The sequence below is a fragment of the Hyla sarda genome, chromosome 2, assembly GCF_029499605.1.
Source record: "Hyla sarda isolate aHylSar1 chromosome 2, aHylSar1.hap1, whole genome shotgun sequence".
In the NCBI taxonomy this organism is placed as follows: domain Eukaryota; kingdom Metazoa; phylum Chordata; class Amphibia; order Anura; family Hylidae; genus Hyla; species Hyla sarda.
Window position 1 is genome coordinate 343,199,991 of NC_079190.1, and position 20,614 is coordinate 343,220,604.

General features: G+C 42.1%; 1 protein-coding gene across 2 annotated transcripts in view; it reads right to left on the reverse strand.

The window, feature by feature from the left end:
* EFHC2 (EF-hand domain containing 2) overlaps window positions 1-20,614 on the reverse strand; it is a 119,025-nt gene that overhangs the window by 57,269 nt on the left and 41,142 nt on the right. For both annotated transcript variants that reach the window (XM_056558173.1, XM_056558172.1), the window contains exons 5-7: window positions 11,939-12,190; window positions 4,342-4,449; window positions 2,835-2,973 (exon numbers count right to left, since the gene is read on the reverse strand). In XM_056558173.1, the coding sequence (XP_056414148.1) occupies window positions 2,835-2,973; window positions 4,342-4,449; window positions 11,939-12,190 (499 nt within the window). The remainder of the gene's footprint in view (window positions 1-2,834; window positions 2,974-4,341; window positions 4,450-11,938; window positions 12,191-20,614) is intronic.

Consider the following 20,614-nt stretch of genomic DNA (forward strand, 5'->3'; position numbering starts at 1 on the left):
AAAATGAGTCCTCATACCGCCCTGTACGTGGAAAAATAAAAAAGTTATAGGGGTCAGAAGATTACATTTTTAAACGTATAAATTTTCCTGCATGTAGTTATGATTTTTTCCAGAAGTACGACAAAATCAAACCTATATAAGTAGGGTATCATTTTAACCATATGGACCTACAGAATAATGATAAGGTGTAATTTTTACCGAAATATGCACTGCGTAGAAACGGAAGCCCCCAAAAGTTACAAAATGGCGTTTTTTCTTCGATTTTGTCGCACAATGATTTATTTTTCCGTTTCGCTGTGCATTTTTGGGTAAAATGACTAATGTCACTGCAAAGTAGAATTGGCAACGCAAAAAATAAGCCATAATATGGATTTTTAGGTGGAAAATTGAAAGGGTTAGGATTTTTAAAAGGTAAGGAGGAAAAAACGAAAGTGCAAAAACGGAAAAACCCTGAGTCATTAAGGGGTTAAAGGGGTACTCCGCTGGAAAAAATTTTTTTTAAATCAACTGGTGCCAGAAAATTAAAAAGACTTGTAAATGAATTCTGTTTAAAAATCTTAATCCTTCCAGTACTTATCAGCTGCTGTATGCTCTACAGGAAGTTCTTTTCTTTTTGGATTTCCTTTCTGTCTGACCACAGTGCTTTCTGCTGACACCTCTGTCCATGTCAGAAACTGTCTAGAGCAAGAGCAAATCCCCATAGCAAACCTCTCCTGATCTGGACAGAGGTGTCAGCAGAGAGCACTGTGGTCAGACAGAAAATAAATTCAAAAAGAAAATAATTTCCTCTGGAGCATACAGCAGCTGATAAGTACTGGAAGGATTAAGATTTTTAAATTGAAGTAATGTAAAAATCTGTTTAACTTTCTGGCACCAGTTGATTTAAAGAAAAATGTTTTCCAGTGGAGTACCCCTTTAATACATTTGCTTTTTCCTGATCCCCATTTATAATTTCTTCTTTATCTTTTTTTAAAGGGTCAACATTTTCATTTTTAACCTTTTTGCTATTTATATAGTTAAAGAACATTGGGAGGTTAGTTTTACTCTCTTTGGCAATGAGTCTTTCTGTCTCTATTTTTGCGGCTTTTACAGTGGGGATCAAAAGTTTGGGCACCCCAGGTAAAAATTTGTATTAATGTGCATAAAGAAGCCAAGGAAAGATGGAAAAATCTCCAAAAGGCATCACATTACAGATTAGACATTCTTATAATATGTCAACAAAAGTTAGATTTTATTTCCATCATTTACACTTTCAAAATAACAGAAAACAAAAAAATGGCGTCTGCAAAAGTTTGGGCACCCTGCAGAGTTAATATCTTGTACTGCCCCCTTTGGCAAGTATCACAGCTTGTAAATGCTTTTTGTAGCCAGCCAAGAGTCTTTCAATTCTTGTTTGAGGTATCTTTGCCCATTCTTACTTACAAAAGTCTTCCAGTTCTTTGAGATTTCTGGGCTGTCTGTCACGCACTGCTCTTTTAAGGTCTATCCATAGATTTTCAATTATGTTGAGGTCAGGAGATTGTGAAGGCCATGACAAAACCTTTGGTTTACGCCTCTTGATGTAAGCCCCCATGGATTTTGAGGTGCGTTTAGGATCATTATCCATTTGTAAAAGCCATCCTCTCTTTAACTTCAGCTTTTTCACAGATGGCATCAAGTTAGCATCCAAAATTTGCTGAAATGTTATTGAATACATTTTTCCTTCTATCATTGATCCCCCCCCCCCCCCCATGCTTAACAGTTGGACAGAGGTTCTTTTCATTAAATTCTGTTCCCCTTCTTCTCCAAACGTACCTTTGCTCATTCCGGCCAAAAAGTTCAATTTTAACCTCATCGGTCCACAGAACTTGTTTCCAAAATGCATCAGGCTTGTCTATGTGTTCATTTGCAAAGTTCAAACGCTGATTTTTGTGGTGAGGACGTAGAAGAGGTTTTCTTCTGATGACTCTTCCATGAAGACCATATTTGTTCAAGTATCTCTTTTTAGTGGAATAGTGTACCACAACTCCAGTGTCAGCCAGATCTTTCTGGAGGGATTGAGCAGTCAAACGTGGGTTGTGAATTGTTTTTCTCACAATCCTGCGAGAAACCTGTTTCCGTTATGAGATTCACAGGTCTCAGTCTCCCAGTTTACATCAGGATAGTTAAAGTCCTCCATTATTATCACCTCATACTGATTTGCTGCCTTGTTTATTTGCCTCAGTAATTGATCTTCTGCCTCTTCCATTATGTTTGGTGGCTTATAACAAACCCCAGATCAGATTTTTTTTTATCAACATATATTTCTGCCCATAATGACTCCACATTTATCGTTTCCCTCCCATATATCCTCCCGCAGTGCGGCCTTTAGACTCGATTTCACTTAAAGACAAACTCCTCCCCCTTTCAGTTTTGTCCGATCCTTCCTGAATAGACTATATCCCTGTATGTTGCCCATCCAGTCACAGCTATCGTCCAACCAAGTCTCTGTTATACCCACTATGCACAGTGACTTCCGGTCTTCTTAAGATGTAACGCCTCCTCCCTCTGCACTGAGCCTGCCATGCTGTAGAATAGAGCTCTAATCTGCAGCATAATGTCTGTGGCTGTGGATATTGCGTATACGGAGGAGAGGTGTTATGCTGCAGAGTGGAGCTCCAGTTTGCAGCATAGCATTCTCAAAACAGAGGAGGTGTTACAATGAAGCCAGTGCGCACAGATCTTCAGCCTTTGGCTGTTTGGGCATGCTAGAAGTTGTAGTTTTGCAACAGCTGGAGGCACACTGATTAGGAAACACTGATCTATACAGATAATATAATATGCTGCCCAGAGTATATTCTACATAAATATCTTACCAATTCCATATTTAGTTCTGTAATAATTCTTGGTAAATTCATCACAGTCACACAAGATTATCTTTCTTCCCCATGCATTGATTGCAGCACCAAATGTCAGATCACTGTCTTTGTAAAATTCCTGATGCACAGATCCTGTCTATTACATGGTAAAATAAGAAAGATTATAATAAAAAATAAAATAATAATAAAAGCTTACAATTTTTTTAACCTTTCCTCATTTAAAAAAAATAATACCTCTTTCCGAGGACCTAATTATAGGGGTTATCCAGTATTAGAAAACCAGAGCTGATTTCTTTATTAAACTTCATCACATTTGTCGGCAGGTTGGGTGTAGTTTTGCAAGCTCAGTTCCATTGAAGTGATGGGAGCCAGGAAGTTATACCACTTTTAATCAATTTAAAGCCCAATATATGAAGATTAATAATGAATTCATATACCCATAGACCACCATAAAGGTGATCCCATAGCTTTATTAGTATTAAATGGGTACTCCGGTGGAAAACTTTTTTTTTTTTTTTTGGTGCGAGAAAGTTAAACAGATTTGTAAATTACTTCTTTTAAAAAATCTTAATCCTTCCAGTACTTATCAGCTGCTGAATACTACAGAGGAAGTTATTTTCTTTTTGGATTTCTTTCTGTCACGAACACAGTGCTCTCTGCTGACACCTCTGTCCATTTCAGGAACTGTCCAAAGCAGGAGAAAATCCCCATAGCAAACATATGCTGCTCTGGACAGTTCCTAAAATGGAAAGGTGTAAGCAGAGAGCACTGTGTTGTGACAGAAAGAAATGCAAAAATAAAATAATTTCCTCTGTAGTATACAGACGCTAATAAATACTGGAAGGATAAAACATTTTTTTATAGAAGTAATTTACAAATCTGTTTAACTTTCTGGCACCAGTTGATTTACAAAAAAGTTTTCCACTGGAGTACCCCTTTAAATTCACATAAAAAAAGTTTAAAAATTATAGTGCTATTCACTCCTAATCGTATAGAGTGCAACAAGTATATCAGGTCTGTGTAACCTCACATTTATGTAATATAATTCACCAACCCCAGGCACCTGCAGTATACCTGTGGATAAAGGAGTTAGCAATGCTTAAAATTTAAATCTCATCCCCCCCTTTTCAACATGTTTCACTAGCTACCGTAGCTTTGTCAAAGGAAGCAGGGCATTGTGGAGCAGTTGCCCATGACAACCAATCAGATGGCTTCTTTAATTTTTAAAAAGGCCTCTAAAAATAAAAGAAGCAATCAGATTAGTTGCTATGGGCAACTGCTCCACTTTTCATCTGCACTGATTTTGATAAATCTCCCCTATAGTGTTATCATTAACTGCAGTGGCTTCAGCACCTTTTTGCTTGAGATACCCCTGCAGGGCAATTGACTCGTTCCGCAACAGCTTTTTACAATTATTATTATTTATTAAAAGCAGCAGCTATATATAATTTTTATGTAACACATTGCTGGAGTTTTTTTCAACAAAATGATGTGAAATCCTTACTTTAAGATTATCCAGAATATAGCGACCTCCATGTCCCATTGGGCCAAAGACATTGAGGACAGTGCGAGACGTGATCTCTCCAGGGTTATATATTCTTGTTGGGGCTTGCTGTAAAAGGTACAAAAATAGATTTAGTATCAGTGAAACTAATGTTTATTAACATATTTTACAACCATGTCCAACACTGCCTTCAGCAGATTCATTAAAGGGGAATTCCATTTATATTTGGTTTTTCTTTTAATAATATGCTGCTTGGGTGGGGCAATAAAAAAAAAAAAAAAAAAAAACATACTGTGCTTAGCCCCAGTCACCATTCATCCCCTTCAGCTACAGACGAGCGCTTGGGCAGGACTTGCCTGCTTAACCACTTATTGGCTGCAGTGGAGTGTAGTCTCAGCCAGTGATTGGCTGAGTGAGCAAGTCCTGCTCCAAGTTCTCGTCCTGGAAGCTAGAAAAAGAATGAAGATTGGGAGACCAGAGAGAGGTGAACAGAAGCTGCATGGGGTCAGCAAGTGACTAGAGATAGGTAACTATGTTTTTTTCAGTGTGTACAGTGTAGAAAAGAACCGCAGGGCACTCTCCATTGGCGTAAAAAAAACTTCTTCTTTATTCAACAAGAAACGGTGCATACAGATACAGGAATGGATGGACAAAGGTATGGGGATGATGTTCCTGTATCTGTATCCCCCATTTCTTGTTGATGGAATAAAGAAGAAGTTTTTAACACCAATGGTGAGTGCCCTGTGGTTCTTTTCTACACTGTACACATTGGATTAGTTTATTATCTTAGCAGTGAGCACCACCTGGCTGGTGAGCTGTCGGGATCCGTGAAGCAGTTACTCCAAGGGGCGGTGCAAGTCACTAGCAGTGCCGGGTTTACTCTTACATGCATTTGTATGTTTTTTTTTCTATTTACCCCTTGCCCCAGACAGAATAAAAAAAAATAATAATAATAATACAAAAGTTTGAAATATACCTTAAGGGCCTATTAACACGTACAGTATTCTTCGCAGATTTAATGCGCACAATTTCAAGCTGTGTTCAGTTTACATTGAAATCTGCAGCAGAAAATCCTTTGCGTCAAATCTGCAGAATACTGTACGTGTGAATAAACCCTAAGGGTACGTTCAAACGGGCGGATCCACAGCATATTTTACACTGCAGATCCGCTGACGATGCACCCCTAGTTGGTGCCTCAGATGTGCCTGCTCGGAGTGGCAATATGGCGCTACACTGCTGCGATGTGTGAGTGGCTGCGCATGCGCGGTGTACTTGCACACATCGTGGACACTCCCCATGCTCCCTGAGCTAGGAAGAGAGCAGCTGCAAGGTGTGCGAGTATACTGCACATGCTCGCGGCGACTCGCACATTGCAGTGTGTCTGCTCGTGGCGGCGTATTGCCGCTCCAAGCAGGCACATCTGAGGCACCCTGTAGGAGTCCAGCGTCGGCGGATCCGCAGCGTAAAATACGCGGCGGATCTGCCTGTTTGAACATACCCTTAAAGAGTGACTATAAAGTTGAACTCCCTCCAGTTCCTGAAGGGGTTGTCCCACAAAGCAAAGTTGATACAATTAGATGTGCACCACATACATATATGTAAAGGAGTACAAGACTTCTTCACCCCAGAGATCTGATCACGTTCTGGTTCCCTCTCTGAGCTCTGACCCTGCTGTTGCCAGGGGAGACAACTGCCTTTACCTTCAAGAGACTGCAGTTGCACCGAGCATGTGTGACCTACCTTAGTGATTCCTCAGTGGGTAATAACGAAGGGCAATAGTTATCAAAACAAAGCAGGTACATGGAGGAGTAGTAAGTTTACATCTCTCAAACAGGACATTATCAGAAATGCTTGTACATTTGAAATATGTTTAGTTTCACATAATGGATCAGTATAGACCTATTTTTCTACATGGGACAACTCCTTTACGATCAGTCCTTGCTGGGTAGTACAGTAGCCAAGGCAATTGTATGACGCTCGACGAGTTTCATGGAAGAGCCCATTTCTAAATAATAGTATTTGCAAAAAATACACTAGGCATCTTTCAATTACCTCAGAAACCTGACTACCCAGCATGGACTGAAGAAGGGGCAGGAATTTAACTTTACAGTTACAGTTTAAGTGAGTGTTGTAGAAGCAGAAGGACATTCCAAATATATCAACCTATGAAAGGGAGCAGAACTAGTAAGGGCCATGGTCCTGTGTCTCTTTTATTTTTCCTTAGTACAAGGATGATAAATCCACAGAAAACTATACAAATTAACATGTCCATGAATCCCCCTGTTTTATGTGGACATTTTCTTCATTTCAGAGTTTAGTAGGGTGCCTCAGGGTTACTTGTCATGAACCATTTTACGTCCTCATGTACAGTATTCCAGTGTTAATGATATTTGCATGTTTGCTTGCTCTTTCTGAGTGTTGCTGTGTAAGAGGGGGCGTGAAAGAGGAGTTTCAAAAACTGTGATTATCTGTTGTGCGGAGTGAATCTGTGGAGTGGGTGCGACTGCCTATAGCCCACATTCATATTTTGGGGGGAGGAGGAGTAGATTGGGCACAGGTGTATAAATCTTAGCTTGGGACTCTTATTGAGAGCTTGCTCTTTCTGAGTGTTGCTGTGTGAGGGGGCGTGAAAGAGGAGTTTCAAAAACTGGAGTTTGAAAGCAGGAGGTTGAGATCGCTGTGAGTTTTAATTTTTGAACCCACAAGGTCTACAAAAAATTTTAAGTGTAATTTTGACTGTCTGTTTTTTCCTATACATTTGTGAAATCCCCATAATTAGATGGCCTCCATGTTGGAAAATGCAGTCCAATGTACATCCTGTTCAATGTATGCAATCCTTGAACAACAGTTTGAGGGTGCATATTGTTGTGCGAGATGTGTGCTAGTTGTCCGTTTGGAAGCCCAGATCCTGCATCTAGAGGGGCGACTGGCAACAATGAGAAGCATTAACAACATGGAGAGGAGTCTCCTGCTCACTGAGCAGGCACTCTCGGGAATAGAGGTGGGGGAGGACAGTGGGACGGAGTTGCAGGACAGTCAGGCAGTTAGCTGGGTTACAGTTAGAAAGAGGGGTAGGGGAAAAAGTGTCAGGGAGGCTAGTCCTGAACTGGCACACCCCAACAAGTTTGCCCGCTTGGCAGATGAGGGGGATGCCATTACAGAGCTAGCAGAACTGCAGCAGGATACCGCCTCTGACCGCCAGGGGGGTGTCTGCTCCAGTAAGGAGGGAGGGAGGAGTACAGGGCAGGCCAGACAGGTACTAGTGGTGGGGGACTCAATTATTAGGGGGACAGACAGGGCAATCTGTCACAAAGACCGGGATCGCCGAACAGTGTGTTGTCTGCCTGGCGCACGAGTTCGGCACATCGCGGATCGGGTTGACAGGTTGTTGGGCGGGGCTGGAGAGGACCCAGCAGTCATGGTACATATTGGCACCAATGACAAAGTAAGAGGTAGGTGGAGTGTCCTTAAAAATGATTTCAGGGACTTAGGCCGCAAGCTTAAGGCAAGGACCTCCAAGGTAGTCTTTTCTGAAATACTACCAGTACCACGAGCCGCACCAGAGAGGCAGCGGGAGATCAGGGTGGTAAACAAGTGGCTCAGAAGCTGGTGTAGGAAGGAAGGGTTTGGGTTCATGGAGAACTGGGCTGACTTCGCTGTCGGTTACCGGCTCTACCGTAGGGACGGGCTGCACCTCAATGGGGAGGGTGCAGCTTTGCTTGGGGAGAAGATGGCTAGAAGGGTGGAGGAGTGTTTAAACTAGGGACTTGGGGGGAGGGAACCTACAGCAAAGAGGGGGAAGATAGTGTAGATAGAGAGGTGGGAATTATAAATGTACCTGGGGGTGGAGCGGAGGGAGGGGTTAGAATAGTTAATAGGATTAGGCTTCATAGGAAAATAAAACTTACACCCTTGAATCCCATTAACCCCAATAACATAAAGGATGGAAATGTAAAGTGTATGTTCACAAATGCCAGAAGCCTAGCAAATAAAATGGGGGAGCTTGAGGCCTTGATACTGGAGGAACATATTGATATAGTTGGGGTCACTGAGACATGGCTGGACTCCTCGCATGACTGGGCTATCAATCTGCAGGGGTTTACATTGTTTCGCAAGGATAGAATGAACAGAAAAGGTGGTGGCGTCTGTCTGTATGTAAGAAGTGGTATGAAAGTCAGTGTGAACGATGCCATAGTGTGTGATGATTCTGAGGATGTGGAATCATTGTGGGTAGAATTACAAAAGGAGGGAAATACTGAAAAAATAGTATTTGGTGTAATCTACAGACCCCCTAATATCACTGAAGAGATAGAAGTTCGGCTTCATAAACAAATAGAGAGGGCCGCCCGGGCAGGTACAGTGGTAATAATGGGAGATTTTAACTATCCAGATATAGATTGGGGTCCGGGGTTGGCTAAAACTACAAAGGGGCGACAATTCCTAAATTTATTGCAGGATAATTTTATGGGCCAGTTTGTGGAGGACCCAACAAGAAGTGATGCCTTGTTGGATCTGATCATTTCCAACAACGCAGAGCTGGTTGGTAATGTAACTGTGCGGGAAAACCTTGGTAATAGCGACCACAATATAGTTACTTTTGACTTAAAATGTAGAAAACAAAGACAGGCGGGGAAGGCAAAAACATATAACTTTAAAAAGGCAAATTTCCCTGGGCTGAGGGCTGCACTACAGGACATAGACTGGGGGAGGTGTTCTCAAATACTGATACAGAAGGTAAATGGGACATCTTTAAATCAACTCTAAATAACTATACAGCTAAATATATACCAAAGGGGAACAAATATAAACGATTAAAACTAAATCCTACATGGCTGACACATGATGTTAAAAGAGCAATAAACAACAAAAAAATTGCCTTCAAAAAATACAAATCTGATGGGTCAGCTATAACATTTAAACAGTACAAGGAGCTTAATAAAATCTGTAAAAATGTAATAAAAACAGCAAAAATTCAAAATGAGAGACAGGTGGCCAAAGAAAGCAAAACTAATCCTAAATATTTTTTTAGATATATAAATGCAAAAAAACCAAGGACAGAGCATGTAGGGCCCCTTAATAATGATAATGGGGAGGTTGTCACAGGCGATCAAGAGAAGGCGGAGCTACTGAATGGGTTCTTTAGTTCTGTATACACTATGGAAGAAGGAGCTGACATTGGCCAGGTCAGTGCTGGTAACACATCATGTAATGTACTGAACTGGCTTAATGTAGAGATGGTACAAGGTAAGTTAAGTGATATAAATGTAAGCAAATCCCCAGGACCGGATGGACTACACCCAAGAGTTCTTAGAGAGGTAAGTTCAGTAATATCTGTACCCCTGTTCATGATATTTAGAGATTCTCTGGTGTCTGGTATTGTGCCAAGGGATTGGCGCAAGGCGAATGTGGTGCCAATCTTCAAAAAGGGCTCTAGGTCTTCCCCAGGAAACTATAGACCGGTAAGTTTAACGTGCATTGTGGGTAAATTGTTACATAGTTACATAGTTACATAGTTAGTACGGTCGAAAAAAGACATATGTCCATCAAGTTCAACCAGGGAATTAAGGGGTAGGGATGTGGCGCGATATTGGGGAAGGGATGAGATTTTATATTTCTTCATAAGCATTAATCTTATTTTGTTCCAGGAATGTATCTAATCCTGTTTTAAAGCTGTTAATTGTTCCTGCTGTGACCAGTTCCTGAGGTTTGAAGGACTTATAAGGGATTACATACAGGAATACATAGGGGATAATTGTATTATAAGTGATAGCCAGCATGGGTTTACTAAGGATAGAAGTTGTCAAACCAATCTAATTTGCTTTTATGAAGAGGTGAGTAGAAGCCTTGACAGAGGAATGGCTGTGGATATAGTGTTTCTGGATTTTGCTAAAGCATTTGATACTGTCCCTCATAGACGTCTGACAGGTAAGTTAAGGTCTTTGGGTTTGGAAATTTTAGTTTGTAACTGGATTGAACACTGGCTCATGGATCGTACCCAGAGAGTGGTGGTCAATGATTCGTACTCTGATTGGTCCCCGGTTATTAGTGGTGTACCCCAAGGTTCAGTACTGGGACCGCTGTTGTTTAATTTATTTATCAATGATATAGAGGATGGCATTAACAGCTCTGTTTCTATCTTTGCAGATGACACCAAGCTTTGTAGCACGGTACAGTCTATAGAGGATGTGCATAAGTTACAAGATGACTTGGATAGACTAAGTGTCTGGGCATCCACTTGGCAAATGAGGTTCAATGTGGATAAATGTAAAGTTATGCATCTGGGTACTAATAACCTGCATGCATCGTATGTCTTAGGGGGGATTAAACTGGCAGAGTCACTGGTAGAGAAGGATCTGGGTGTACTTGTAGATCACAGACTACAGAATAGCATGCAATGTCAGGCTGCTGCTTCCAAAGCCGGCAGGATATTGTCATGTATCAAAAGAGGCATGGACTCAAGGGACAGGGACATAATACTCCCCCTTTATAAAGCATTGGTACGGCCTCACCTGGAATATGCTGTTCAGTTTTGGTCACCTGTCCATAAAAGGGACACTGCGGAGTTGGAAAGGGTGCAGAGACGCGCGACTAAACTAATATGGGGCATGGAACATCTTAGCTATGAGGAGCGATTAAAGGAGTTACAATTGTTTAGTCTTGAGAAGAGACGTTTAAGGGGGGATATGATAAACGTATATAAGTATATTAATGGCCCATACAAAAAATATGGAGAAAAACTGTTCCAGGTTAAACCCCCCCAAAGGACGAGGGGGCACTCCCTCCGTCTGGAGAAGAAAAATTTTAGTCTCAAGGGGCGACACGCCTTCTTTACCGTGAGGACTGTGAATTTATGGAACGGTCTACCTCAGGAACTGGTCACAGCAGGAACAATTAACAGCTTTAAAACAGGATTAGATACATTCCTGGAACAAAATAAGATTAATGCTTATGAAGAAATATAAAATCTCATCCCTTCCCCAATATCGCGCCACACCCCTACCCCTTAATTCCCTGGTTGAACTTGATGGACATATGTCTTTTTTCGACCGTACTAACTATGTAACTATGTAACTATGTAACTATATGCTTTGGTATACTATCAAATGATAAAACACACAAAAATGAATGAATGAATGAATGAATAAATAAATAAGCTTTCTTGGCTCACCAGCAGACCACATGTTCTCTTGTAGGCTCAAGTTTTAAAGGGGTTATCCAGGATTAGAAAAACAATGCTAATTTTTTTAACTAATGTTACAAAAACAGCTCCACGTCTGTCCCCAGGTTGTGTGTGATATTACAACTTGGCTCCATTCATTTCAATAGAACTGAGCTGCAGAAGTACACCCAACCTGGAGACAGACGGGGAGCGGTTTTTGAAAGAAATTGGCTCTGTTTTTCTATTCCTGGATAACCCCTTTAATACAGTAACAAGGCCCAGTCACAATGAGACCTCTGAGGTTCAGCTCAAGACAAAGCTCTACAGAACCAACTTTTGTTGGATTTGTGACTTGTAAACAATACTTCACATGCAAAATCTGCCATGTTAGGAAGTTCCTGTACAGTTCAGGCTCCTTGTTATGCTAGTGTTAATTACCTTAGGTAGTTTTCCTCGATGAAGAAAGACTGGAACAGAGTCCCGTCCAGAATTTGGTGGTATGACCTCTATAATTTCAACTGTGTCATCAGCTAAGAAATAATGTAATATAAGTTCTCTTGCATCTCCAAAAGGTGATGTTGTATCATCCCACAGACAGTAAAACCGCAAAACTTGTCTGTCATGTTCTAGGAACTGTTTTAGAGTATCCATACGTTCATACGGGCGTAGTGGCTTCATGTTATCTTCCATCTACAAAGAGGAAACAATCTGCCAATTAGTCATTGAACAGAAAAAATATCTTATTACTACTTATCATTTACAATGATAAATGATAAGTAGTGATTTTTCTATTGTTATCACCCTCTCCAACATCATCATCCACTGCTATCTTTCTTCTTTATTTTTCACTATTTCATTTTAAGCCCTTATTATTGCATATTTCTTCCGTTTTCATTCATTTTATGGATTTCACAATATTTCCTGTGAAATAAAATATATGATCTTTAAGGATGCCTTAACCATATTCTTATATTAGGAATGATTCAGCACTGCCATCTCTTTATGAATAGAGGCCCTCATTTACTTAGAAAATCGGGTTGTAAGTCTATCTTGCTTTCTTACCTGATTGCTTTTTTCCCCTGGTATTTATTATTATGTTGCATCCTGTTTGTCGCACGTGGGTTTTGTTGGTTTTGGTTTCCAACTCCTCTGAGTTGTCGGGAAAAAATACACAACAATTCAACAAATTCGGGTTGGAAACCTTTATAAATACTTGGGAAAGCTCAGAAATGTCGGGTTATGCCCCTTTTTCGGGTTTGGGAGAATCCACATCGGGTCCGTCGGGAAAAAATGTTGCATTGTGTTGCAGACTGGCGCACATAGATGCGACAAAAAAAAACAACAAAACAAGTCGGGTTTAGAATAGTAAATGAGGGACAGTGTGTTCAGTGTGGTGTAAGTAGGTAAGAGTAAGGCTGGTTAAAGAAAGACAATAATCAGTGTTACCCACACCAATCTGTTCAGGTTGCAGGTGTGTAGTGTGGGTCACACTGATAAGAACCATACTTACATGTCCTTGACCCATGGTCCCATTGTTCTTCATTCCTTCCAGTGAAGTGGCAGGCTTGGGGTATTGGTGGCACTTTCTGACATCATTGCTGCTGTTTCTTTGCTCTGCTGCGAGCAGGCCTACGGAAACAGCAGCAGTGATGTAAGCAAGCTCCGCCCAAGCCCGCTCCAAGAATAAAGATAGAGGGACAGCGGGAACACGGAACAGGGACAGGTAAGTATGGTTGTCATCAGTGTCACCCAAATTACGCACCTGAACCAACAGGTTAGTGCAGTGACACTGAAGACAGTTTTCCTTTAAACCATAAATTGTTCGATTTTTCGCATTACAATTATTGGTCCTTATTATTATGCACTTTGAGACTGGTCAAATATGAATTTAATTTAAATATGTGGACAAGCAGCTACAAGACACAGGAAAAATTATTTTATTTTAATTCTCATTTCTCCCCGGTGCCAGACTATCTGGCTGCCCCCTAGACATTAGCTAGTTGGCAGTACTTTTTAAAACCAGTTTACAGAAATCAATAGCCTGAGGAACTGTGGTCAGTTTGAAAAGATTGAGTTATGAATAACAGTTTGTAGCCCTGAAAGCAAAGGGAATTTTTATGTTGTTTTTATGTTATGTTGCTTCTTGTGTCTAGGTGCCTATTCTGACCTCAAACGCACCTACAATGGGTATGTTAGGTTTAGAACTTGACCATGAAGCAAATGGAAGAAGGTGGCCTGGTATAATGTATCACATTTTCTTTTACATCATGTAGATGATTGCAAAAAAAAAAGATGGCATCAGAATGTAAACGTAAAACAAGCAAGCAGGGTGGAACAGTGTAATGCTCTGGGATATGTTCTCGTGGGAAACCTCGTGTCCTGGCATTTACGCGGAAGTTACTTTGGCACTCATCACCTAACTATACATTGTTGGATCTGCTTATAATGTATTGGTGCTGGATACCATGAAATACTTTCAGACATTTTGTGATGTCAATGTCTTAATGAGTCAAAGTAGTTTTGACAGCAATATTAGGCAAGTGGTTTTAGAGGACCTGTGGCCAACCCAAATAAATTTAGATTTTTTTTAGGCACCCTCATCACACGCCTACTTTTATTTTTATTTTTTTACAGTTTTTTGATACACCCTTTCAATCCAAAGAGAAGAACATTTATAATTTGTCAATTTAGGGAATGAGTCATATGGGCATGAACTTAATTTTAATAATGGGAGTGGATATCAGGTGATGGGTGGGGTTATACAGTTTTATTGACTACAATATCTTCTTTTTCTTTTTTTTGTGGGTTGGCCAAAGGTCCTCTTTAAAGGGGTACTCCACTGGGCAGCCTTCCGGCTGAGTTCAGGACATTTCGTTCTGAATGCTGTGCGCACGCTGCGGGGGTCAGCCACGCCCCTCTTGATGTCAGGCGACGTCCCCAATACAAGTGTATGGGAACAAGTGTATGGGAGGGGAAGTAACGGCCGCCATGCCCCCTTCCATAGACTTGAATTGAGGGGGCGCGGCCTGACATCACGAGCGCGTGCTCAGCGTTCTGAACATTAGTTACGAATGCAGCCGGAAGGCTGGCCAGTGGAGTACCCCTTTAAAGGGTACTTTGGTGGAAAACTATTTTTTTAATCAACTGCTGCCAGAAAGTTGAATAGATTTCTTAATCCTTCCAGTACTTATCAACTGCTGTATACTACAGAGGAAGTTGTATAGTTCTTTTCAGTCTGACCACAATGCTGGAAGGATAAAGATTTTTATATAAAAGTCATTTACAAATCTGTTTAACTTTCTGGCACCAGTTGATAAAAAAAAAATTCCACTGGAGTACCCCTTTAACCCCTTAAGGACAAGCACTAATAATTTATGGCTCCGCTAAGCTACACTTAGCGCACAGCGCCATACAGCACGCACGGCACTGCGTTCCTGGATCACTGCGTCTTCGGACGTGGTGATCCGACCGGGATGGCTGCTGTTATCTAACAGCAGCCACCCCGGCATATCGCCTAGGGGGATCCTGAGACCCCCCCCCCCCCTTGTCGGCGATCGCTGTGATTTGCAAATTCCATTGCCACTATATTCCTCTTGAGAGCGCCGCTGTAGCCGTGAAACATGTAGAGGTTGGCATCTTTTGTTAGTTTTTAATTACTACAGTGACAGGAGTAGAGCGGTAGTCTGTAGAGCCGCCATACTACACACAGCTGCACTCCTGTCCTGTATTGCATACACTCCTGTCCTGTATTGGGTTTAAATCTTTACTTTGGGGACATCTTTTAGATTTACATTAATAAAAGTTACATTTTAAAGGGCGTGCATATTGGGGTTTTGTCACCCCGGGCTTTGGCCCTGGGGTTTGGTTTATATTGTGTTTTTGGCCCCTGACTAACCCTGGGTCTTTGATCTTATAAACAATTATTATAAGACACTTTGCTATTTACTTGCTGTTAAAATTCTCATACTTTTATGTTTTTAATGTGATTGAAAAAATGGCAACCAAGTGGCTCTGTTCTGTTCCCAAACAGTTAATTTGGACTCCACCCGGTTTTGCAGAAGTCCAAACTCAGGAAGTACGTGCCAGGCATGATGAGTCACAGCTTTTGCAGGCTTCAGTGACGTCGCCCCTGCTGTGGAATGCCCACTTTCTCCTGCCGGGAGCTTTTACAATGTGAGCAAGGGGAAAGGTATGATACAGAGCTTTTTAATGCTCTGAATTTTTTTTCAGGGCAGGAGGGGTGTTAGCAGTGGCGTCGCTGGGGGGGGGGCAGAGGGGACCATGGCCCCCCTAGATCAGGCCGTGCCCCCCCTTGTGCCCCCCCCCCCCCCCATTTAAAACAAATAGGGCTGTCCTGATACTAGTGTGGGCCAGGGACGGACTGACCGGCTGGGTAAAGAGCCCGCTGCAGCTGCTGAGGATATACCTGGGCTGCTCCTGGTCTGCGTATCATTAGCAGAGAAAGGCAGAGCAGGGATGAAGGTACCTGATGATGGCTCCGCCCCCAGCACAGGAGAGGACGGGGCCGAGAGCTGACAGGCCTCCGGAACACAGAGCAGCTTCATGTGAGGGTATGTGATGTCCTGTGTCCTCCCTCTCTCCCCCCTGATCAGCAGTATATCCTGGGGCTGGGTAATGTGTATAGTAACAGTCCAGTGGGGTCACTTTCCCTCCTTCAGTGTTCACAGGTCACATTATCAGAACAATTTTTGGGAAAAAATTGTTGTGGTAATGTGACCTGTTGGTGACCTGTGGACACTGGAGGAGGGAAAGTGACCCCTCTGGGAGGACAAGGTGTGAACACACTGCTAGTTTATCATTAACCCCTTAAAGGGTACCTCTCATCAAAAAAACTTTTCATATATTATAGATTAATGTATGCAGAATAACTTTACAATTGCATGTTATTAAAAAATATGCTTCTTTCTATTTAATTTTCCACTTTGAAGAAATGACCACTAGGGGTCTCCCTACCAGTCCTGGCAGCAAGCATATCAGACTCATGCTGGAGTCCTAAACACTACGAGCTGCCAGTCTGCTTTGTTCACAAAGGAGAACACTCAGAGCTGCCAGCCTGCTTTGTTCACAGCCTGTTTGGCTGTGAACAAAGCAGGCTGGCAGCTCTGAGTGTTTAGGACTCCAGCATGAGTCAGAAATGCTTGCTGCCAGGACTGATCGGGAAAAATACAATAGAAAGAAGCATATTTTTCATTAACATGCTATTGGAAAGTTATTCAACATTCATTAATCTAAAATATATCAAAAGTTTATTTGATGAGAGGTACCCTTTAAGGGTACATTCACATGCACAGGATCAGCTGCATATTTTTGCTGCATATTTTGTGCAGCTGATTTTGCAACCCATTAGCATCAATAGGTAGCAAAATCAGCTGCAGAAAATATACAGCAGATCCTGTACGTGTGAACGTACCCTAAGGGCTCATTCAGGGGTGGATCCACAGTGTATTTTACGCTGCAGATCCACCGACAATGGACCCTACAATGCTGCCTCCATCTGTGCCTGCTCATAACGGCAATCCGCCACAACGAGCAGACACACTTTGATGTGTATACTCGCGCACATCATGGCTCTCTGAGCTAGGCCGAGAAAGCGTGTCTGCTCGTAGTGGAGGATTGCTGTTATGAGCAGGCACAGATGGAGGCAGCACTGTAGGGTCCATTGTGGGGGGATCCGTCCGCGTAAATGAGCCCTAAGGACACAAGGCATATGTGTACGCACAGTGCCTGCTCCCACTGTGTTGTATAAATCATTAGCTAGATTTATTAGTTTTAACGCCTTAAGGACATAGCGTTTTTCCGTTTTTGCACTTTTGTTTTTTCCTCACCTTTTAAAAAACATATTTTTTTCAATTTTGCACCTAAAAATCCATATGATGGCTTATTTTTTGCGCCACCAATTCTACTTTGTAATGACATCAGTCATTTTACCCAAAAATCTACGGCAAAAACGGAAAAAAAAAATCATTGTGCAACAAGAATGTATGAAGATTTTTAATAAAAAATTTTAACATTTTTTTTTTATTAAACATGTTCTGCACAGTGTGTGTATGTGTGCATATTTATATATATATATATACAGCAACAGAAGAATGCAGCAGCACACTGCCAGCACAAGGATATAGGTGAAACATGAAAATGCAGTTAAAACATGGAGAGCTATACAGCTATGGTGTAATAGATGCAAATGTGAAACTATGAAATAGTGAGGCACTTAGCTCGCAAATTTGTCTCCGCCGGCGGTCAAATAGCTTGGACCGTCCCACCGCGATAAGGTGGCCTCATTGGGAAGGACCCTACACTGTGAATATGCCTATGTGTGAACAAGTGAACAAGTGTGCATATTCACAGTGTAGGGTCCTTCCCAATGAGGCCACCTTATCGCGGTGGGACGGTCCAAGCTATTTGACCGCCGGCGGAGACAAATTTGCGAGCTAAGTGCCTCACTATTTCATAGTTTCACATTTGCATCTATTACACCATAGCTGTATAGCTCTCCATGTTTTAACTGCATTTTCATGTTTCACCTATATCCTTGTGCTGGCAGTGTGCTGCTGCATTCTTCTGTTGCTGTATATCTAGCCTAGTGGCGTGCACCTGTAGGCCAGGTCCATATAATAGTTTGGTATCAACTAAAGTGCTGGCTGACTTATTCTTTGTCTGTATTGCACATACGGGGGAGTGGCTACCTCCATGTTGGCCTTGCACCCCACCCACCTCTATCAGGTGTATATAAGGTGTCTTGGATGTTCCAGACCCTGCCATGCTTACTGAATTGTTCACACAGAGGCATATTCACAGTGTAGGGTCCTTCCCAATGAGGCCACCTTATCGCGGTGGGACGGTCCAAGCTATTTGACCGCCGGCGGAGACAAATTTGCGAGCTAAGTGCCTCACTATTTCATAGTTTCACATTTGCATCTATTACACCATAGCTGTATAGCTCTCCATGTTTTAACTGCATTTTCATGTTTCACCTATATCCTTGTGCTGGCAGTGTGCTGCTGCATTCTTCTGTTGCTGTATATCTAGCCTAGTGGCGTGCACCTGTAGGCCAGGTCCATATAATAGTTTGGTATCAACTAAAGTGCTGGCTGACTTATTCTTTGTCTGTATTGCACATACGGGGGAGTAGCTACCTCCATGTTGGCCTTGCACCCCACCCACCTCTATCAGGTGTATATAAGGTGTCTTGGATGTTCCAGACCCTGCCATGCTTACTGAATTGTTCACACAGAGGCATATTCACAGTGTAGGGTCCTTCCCAATGAGGCCACCTTATCGCGGTGGGACGGTCCAAGCTATTTGACCGCCGGCGGAGACAAATTTGCGAGCTAAGTGCCTCACTATTTCATAGTTTCACATTTGCATCTATTACACCATAGCTGTATAGCTCTCCATGTTTTAACTGCATTTTCATGTTTCACCTATATCCTTGTGCTGGCAGTGTGCTGCTGCATTCTTCTGTTGCTGTATATCTAGCCCAGTGGCGTGCACCTGTAGGCCAGGTCCATATAATAGTTTGGTATCAACTAAAGTGCTGGCTGACTTATTCTTTGTCTATATATATATATATATTTATTTATTTATGATATATATATATATATATAATATATATGTGTGCATATTTAAAAAAAAAAAATATATATATATATATACACATATACAGACACACACACACACGTTTTAAAATGCCCCCCCCCCACTTTTGTCACTGGCCCCCCATGTGCCCCCCCTAAATATGAATGCTGGAGACGCCACTGGGTGTTAGGAGTAGTTAGTGAATATAATCTGAGTTAGTTTAGAAAATATAGTTTGATGACAGCTACTCTTTAAAGTCAAAATGGGCTGCGTCCTTAAGGGGTTAATGTCATGGTTGATGGGTGATATACAAACAAGGAGAGCGCTCCTAGTGTGATACCGTAATGCAAAGAGAAGATGAACAAACAAAAAGACTTGCTCACCAAGTTTAGTTGTACTGCGACCAAGTACAACTATGGTGAAGGCGTGAAGTAACCCTGCAACGGGCGAAGAACGGCAGCTGCTCCTGGACACACAGGTGAAGCACTCAGACGGATCCCTCCAAGGAACAGCCTAGGATAAAGGCAGCGCACAAGACTTCAAAGTTAAAATGGTTTATTTACCCGGCATGCCTTTGAAGTCTTGTGTGCTGCCTTTATCCTGGGCTGTTCCTTGGAGGGATCCGTCTGAGTGCATGGTTGATGGGTGTACATGTTTTTTTCTGAAATGTAAAATACTCATGCTTACTCTGCTGTTCGAACTACAGCAGTGCTTGAAAGTTTGTGAACAATTCAAAAACTTCCATATTTCTGCATATATTTGACCTAAAACTACATCCAATTTTCACGTCTTAAAAGTAAATAAAGAGAACCAAATCAAACATGAGTCAAAAATATTAGACTTTGCCATTTATTCATTGGATTAAAGGGGTACTCCACTGGGCAGCCTTCCGGCTGCATTCCGAATTAATCTTCCGAAATGCTGTGCAAGCTCTGCGGGGGTAGGCCACGCGACGGCCATTACGCCCCCTCCCATAGATTTGTATTGGGGCGTGGCCTGACGGCACAAGGGGGCATGGCCGACCCCCGCAGTGCGTGCACAGCATTCGGAACTAAATGTACCGAACTCAGCCGGAAGGCTGGCCAGTGGACTATCCCTTTAAAGTCAGGAACTTGACATGGCTATTCCAAAACTTTAACTTTATTCTTCTTTAACCATTCTCTGGTAGAACAACTTTTGTTCTCAGGGTTGTTATATTGCTGTATGACTCACGTTCTATAATACTACCACAACTGCATTTCCCAGATGGTATAAGGGTTTTTATGCTGGAATGCAGTACTTACCTTTCTCCAAATATAAAATTTCTCATTAAACCTCTTCAAGGGGTACTCGGCCCCTAGACATCTTATCCAAAGGATAGGGGATAAGTTGTCTAATCGCGGGGGTCCCGCTGCTGGGAACCCCCGCGATCTCTCCTGCAGCACCCCTGACATCTGGTGCATGGAGTGAGCTTCGCTCTATGCCTGATAATTGGCTATGCAGGGGCCGAAGGATCGTGATTCACGGCCCCGCCCC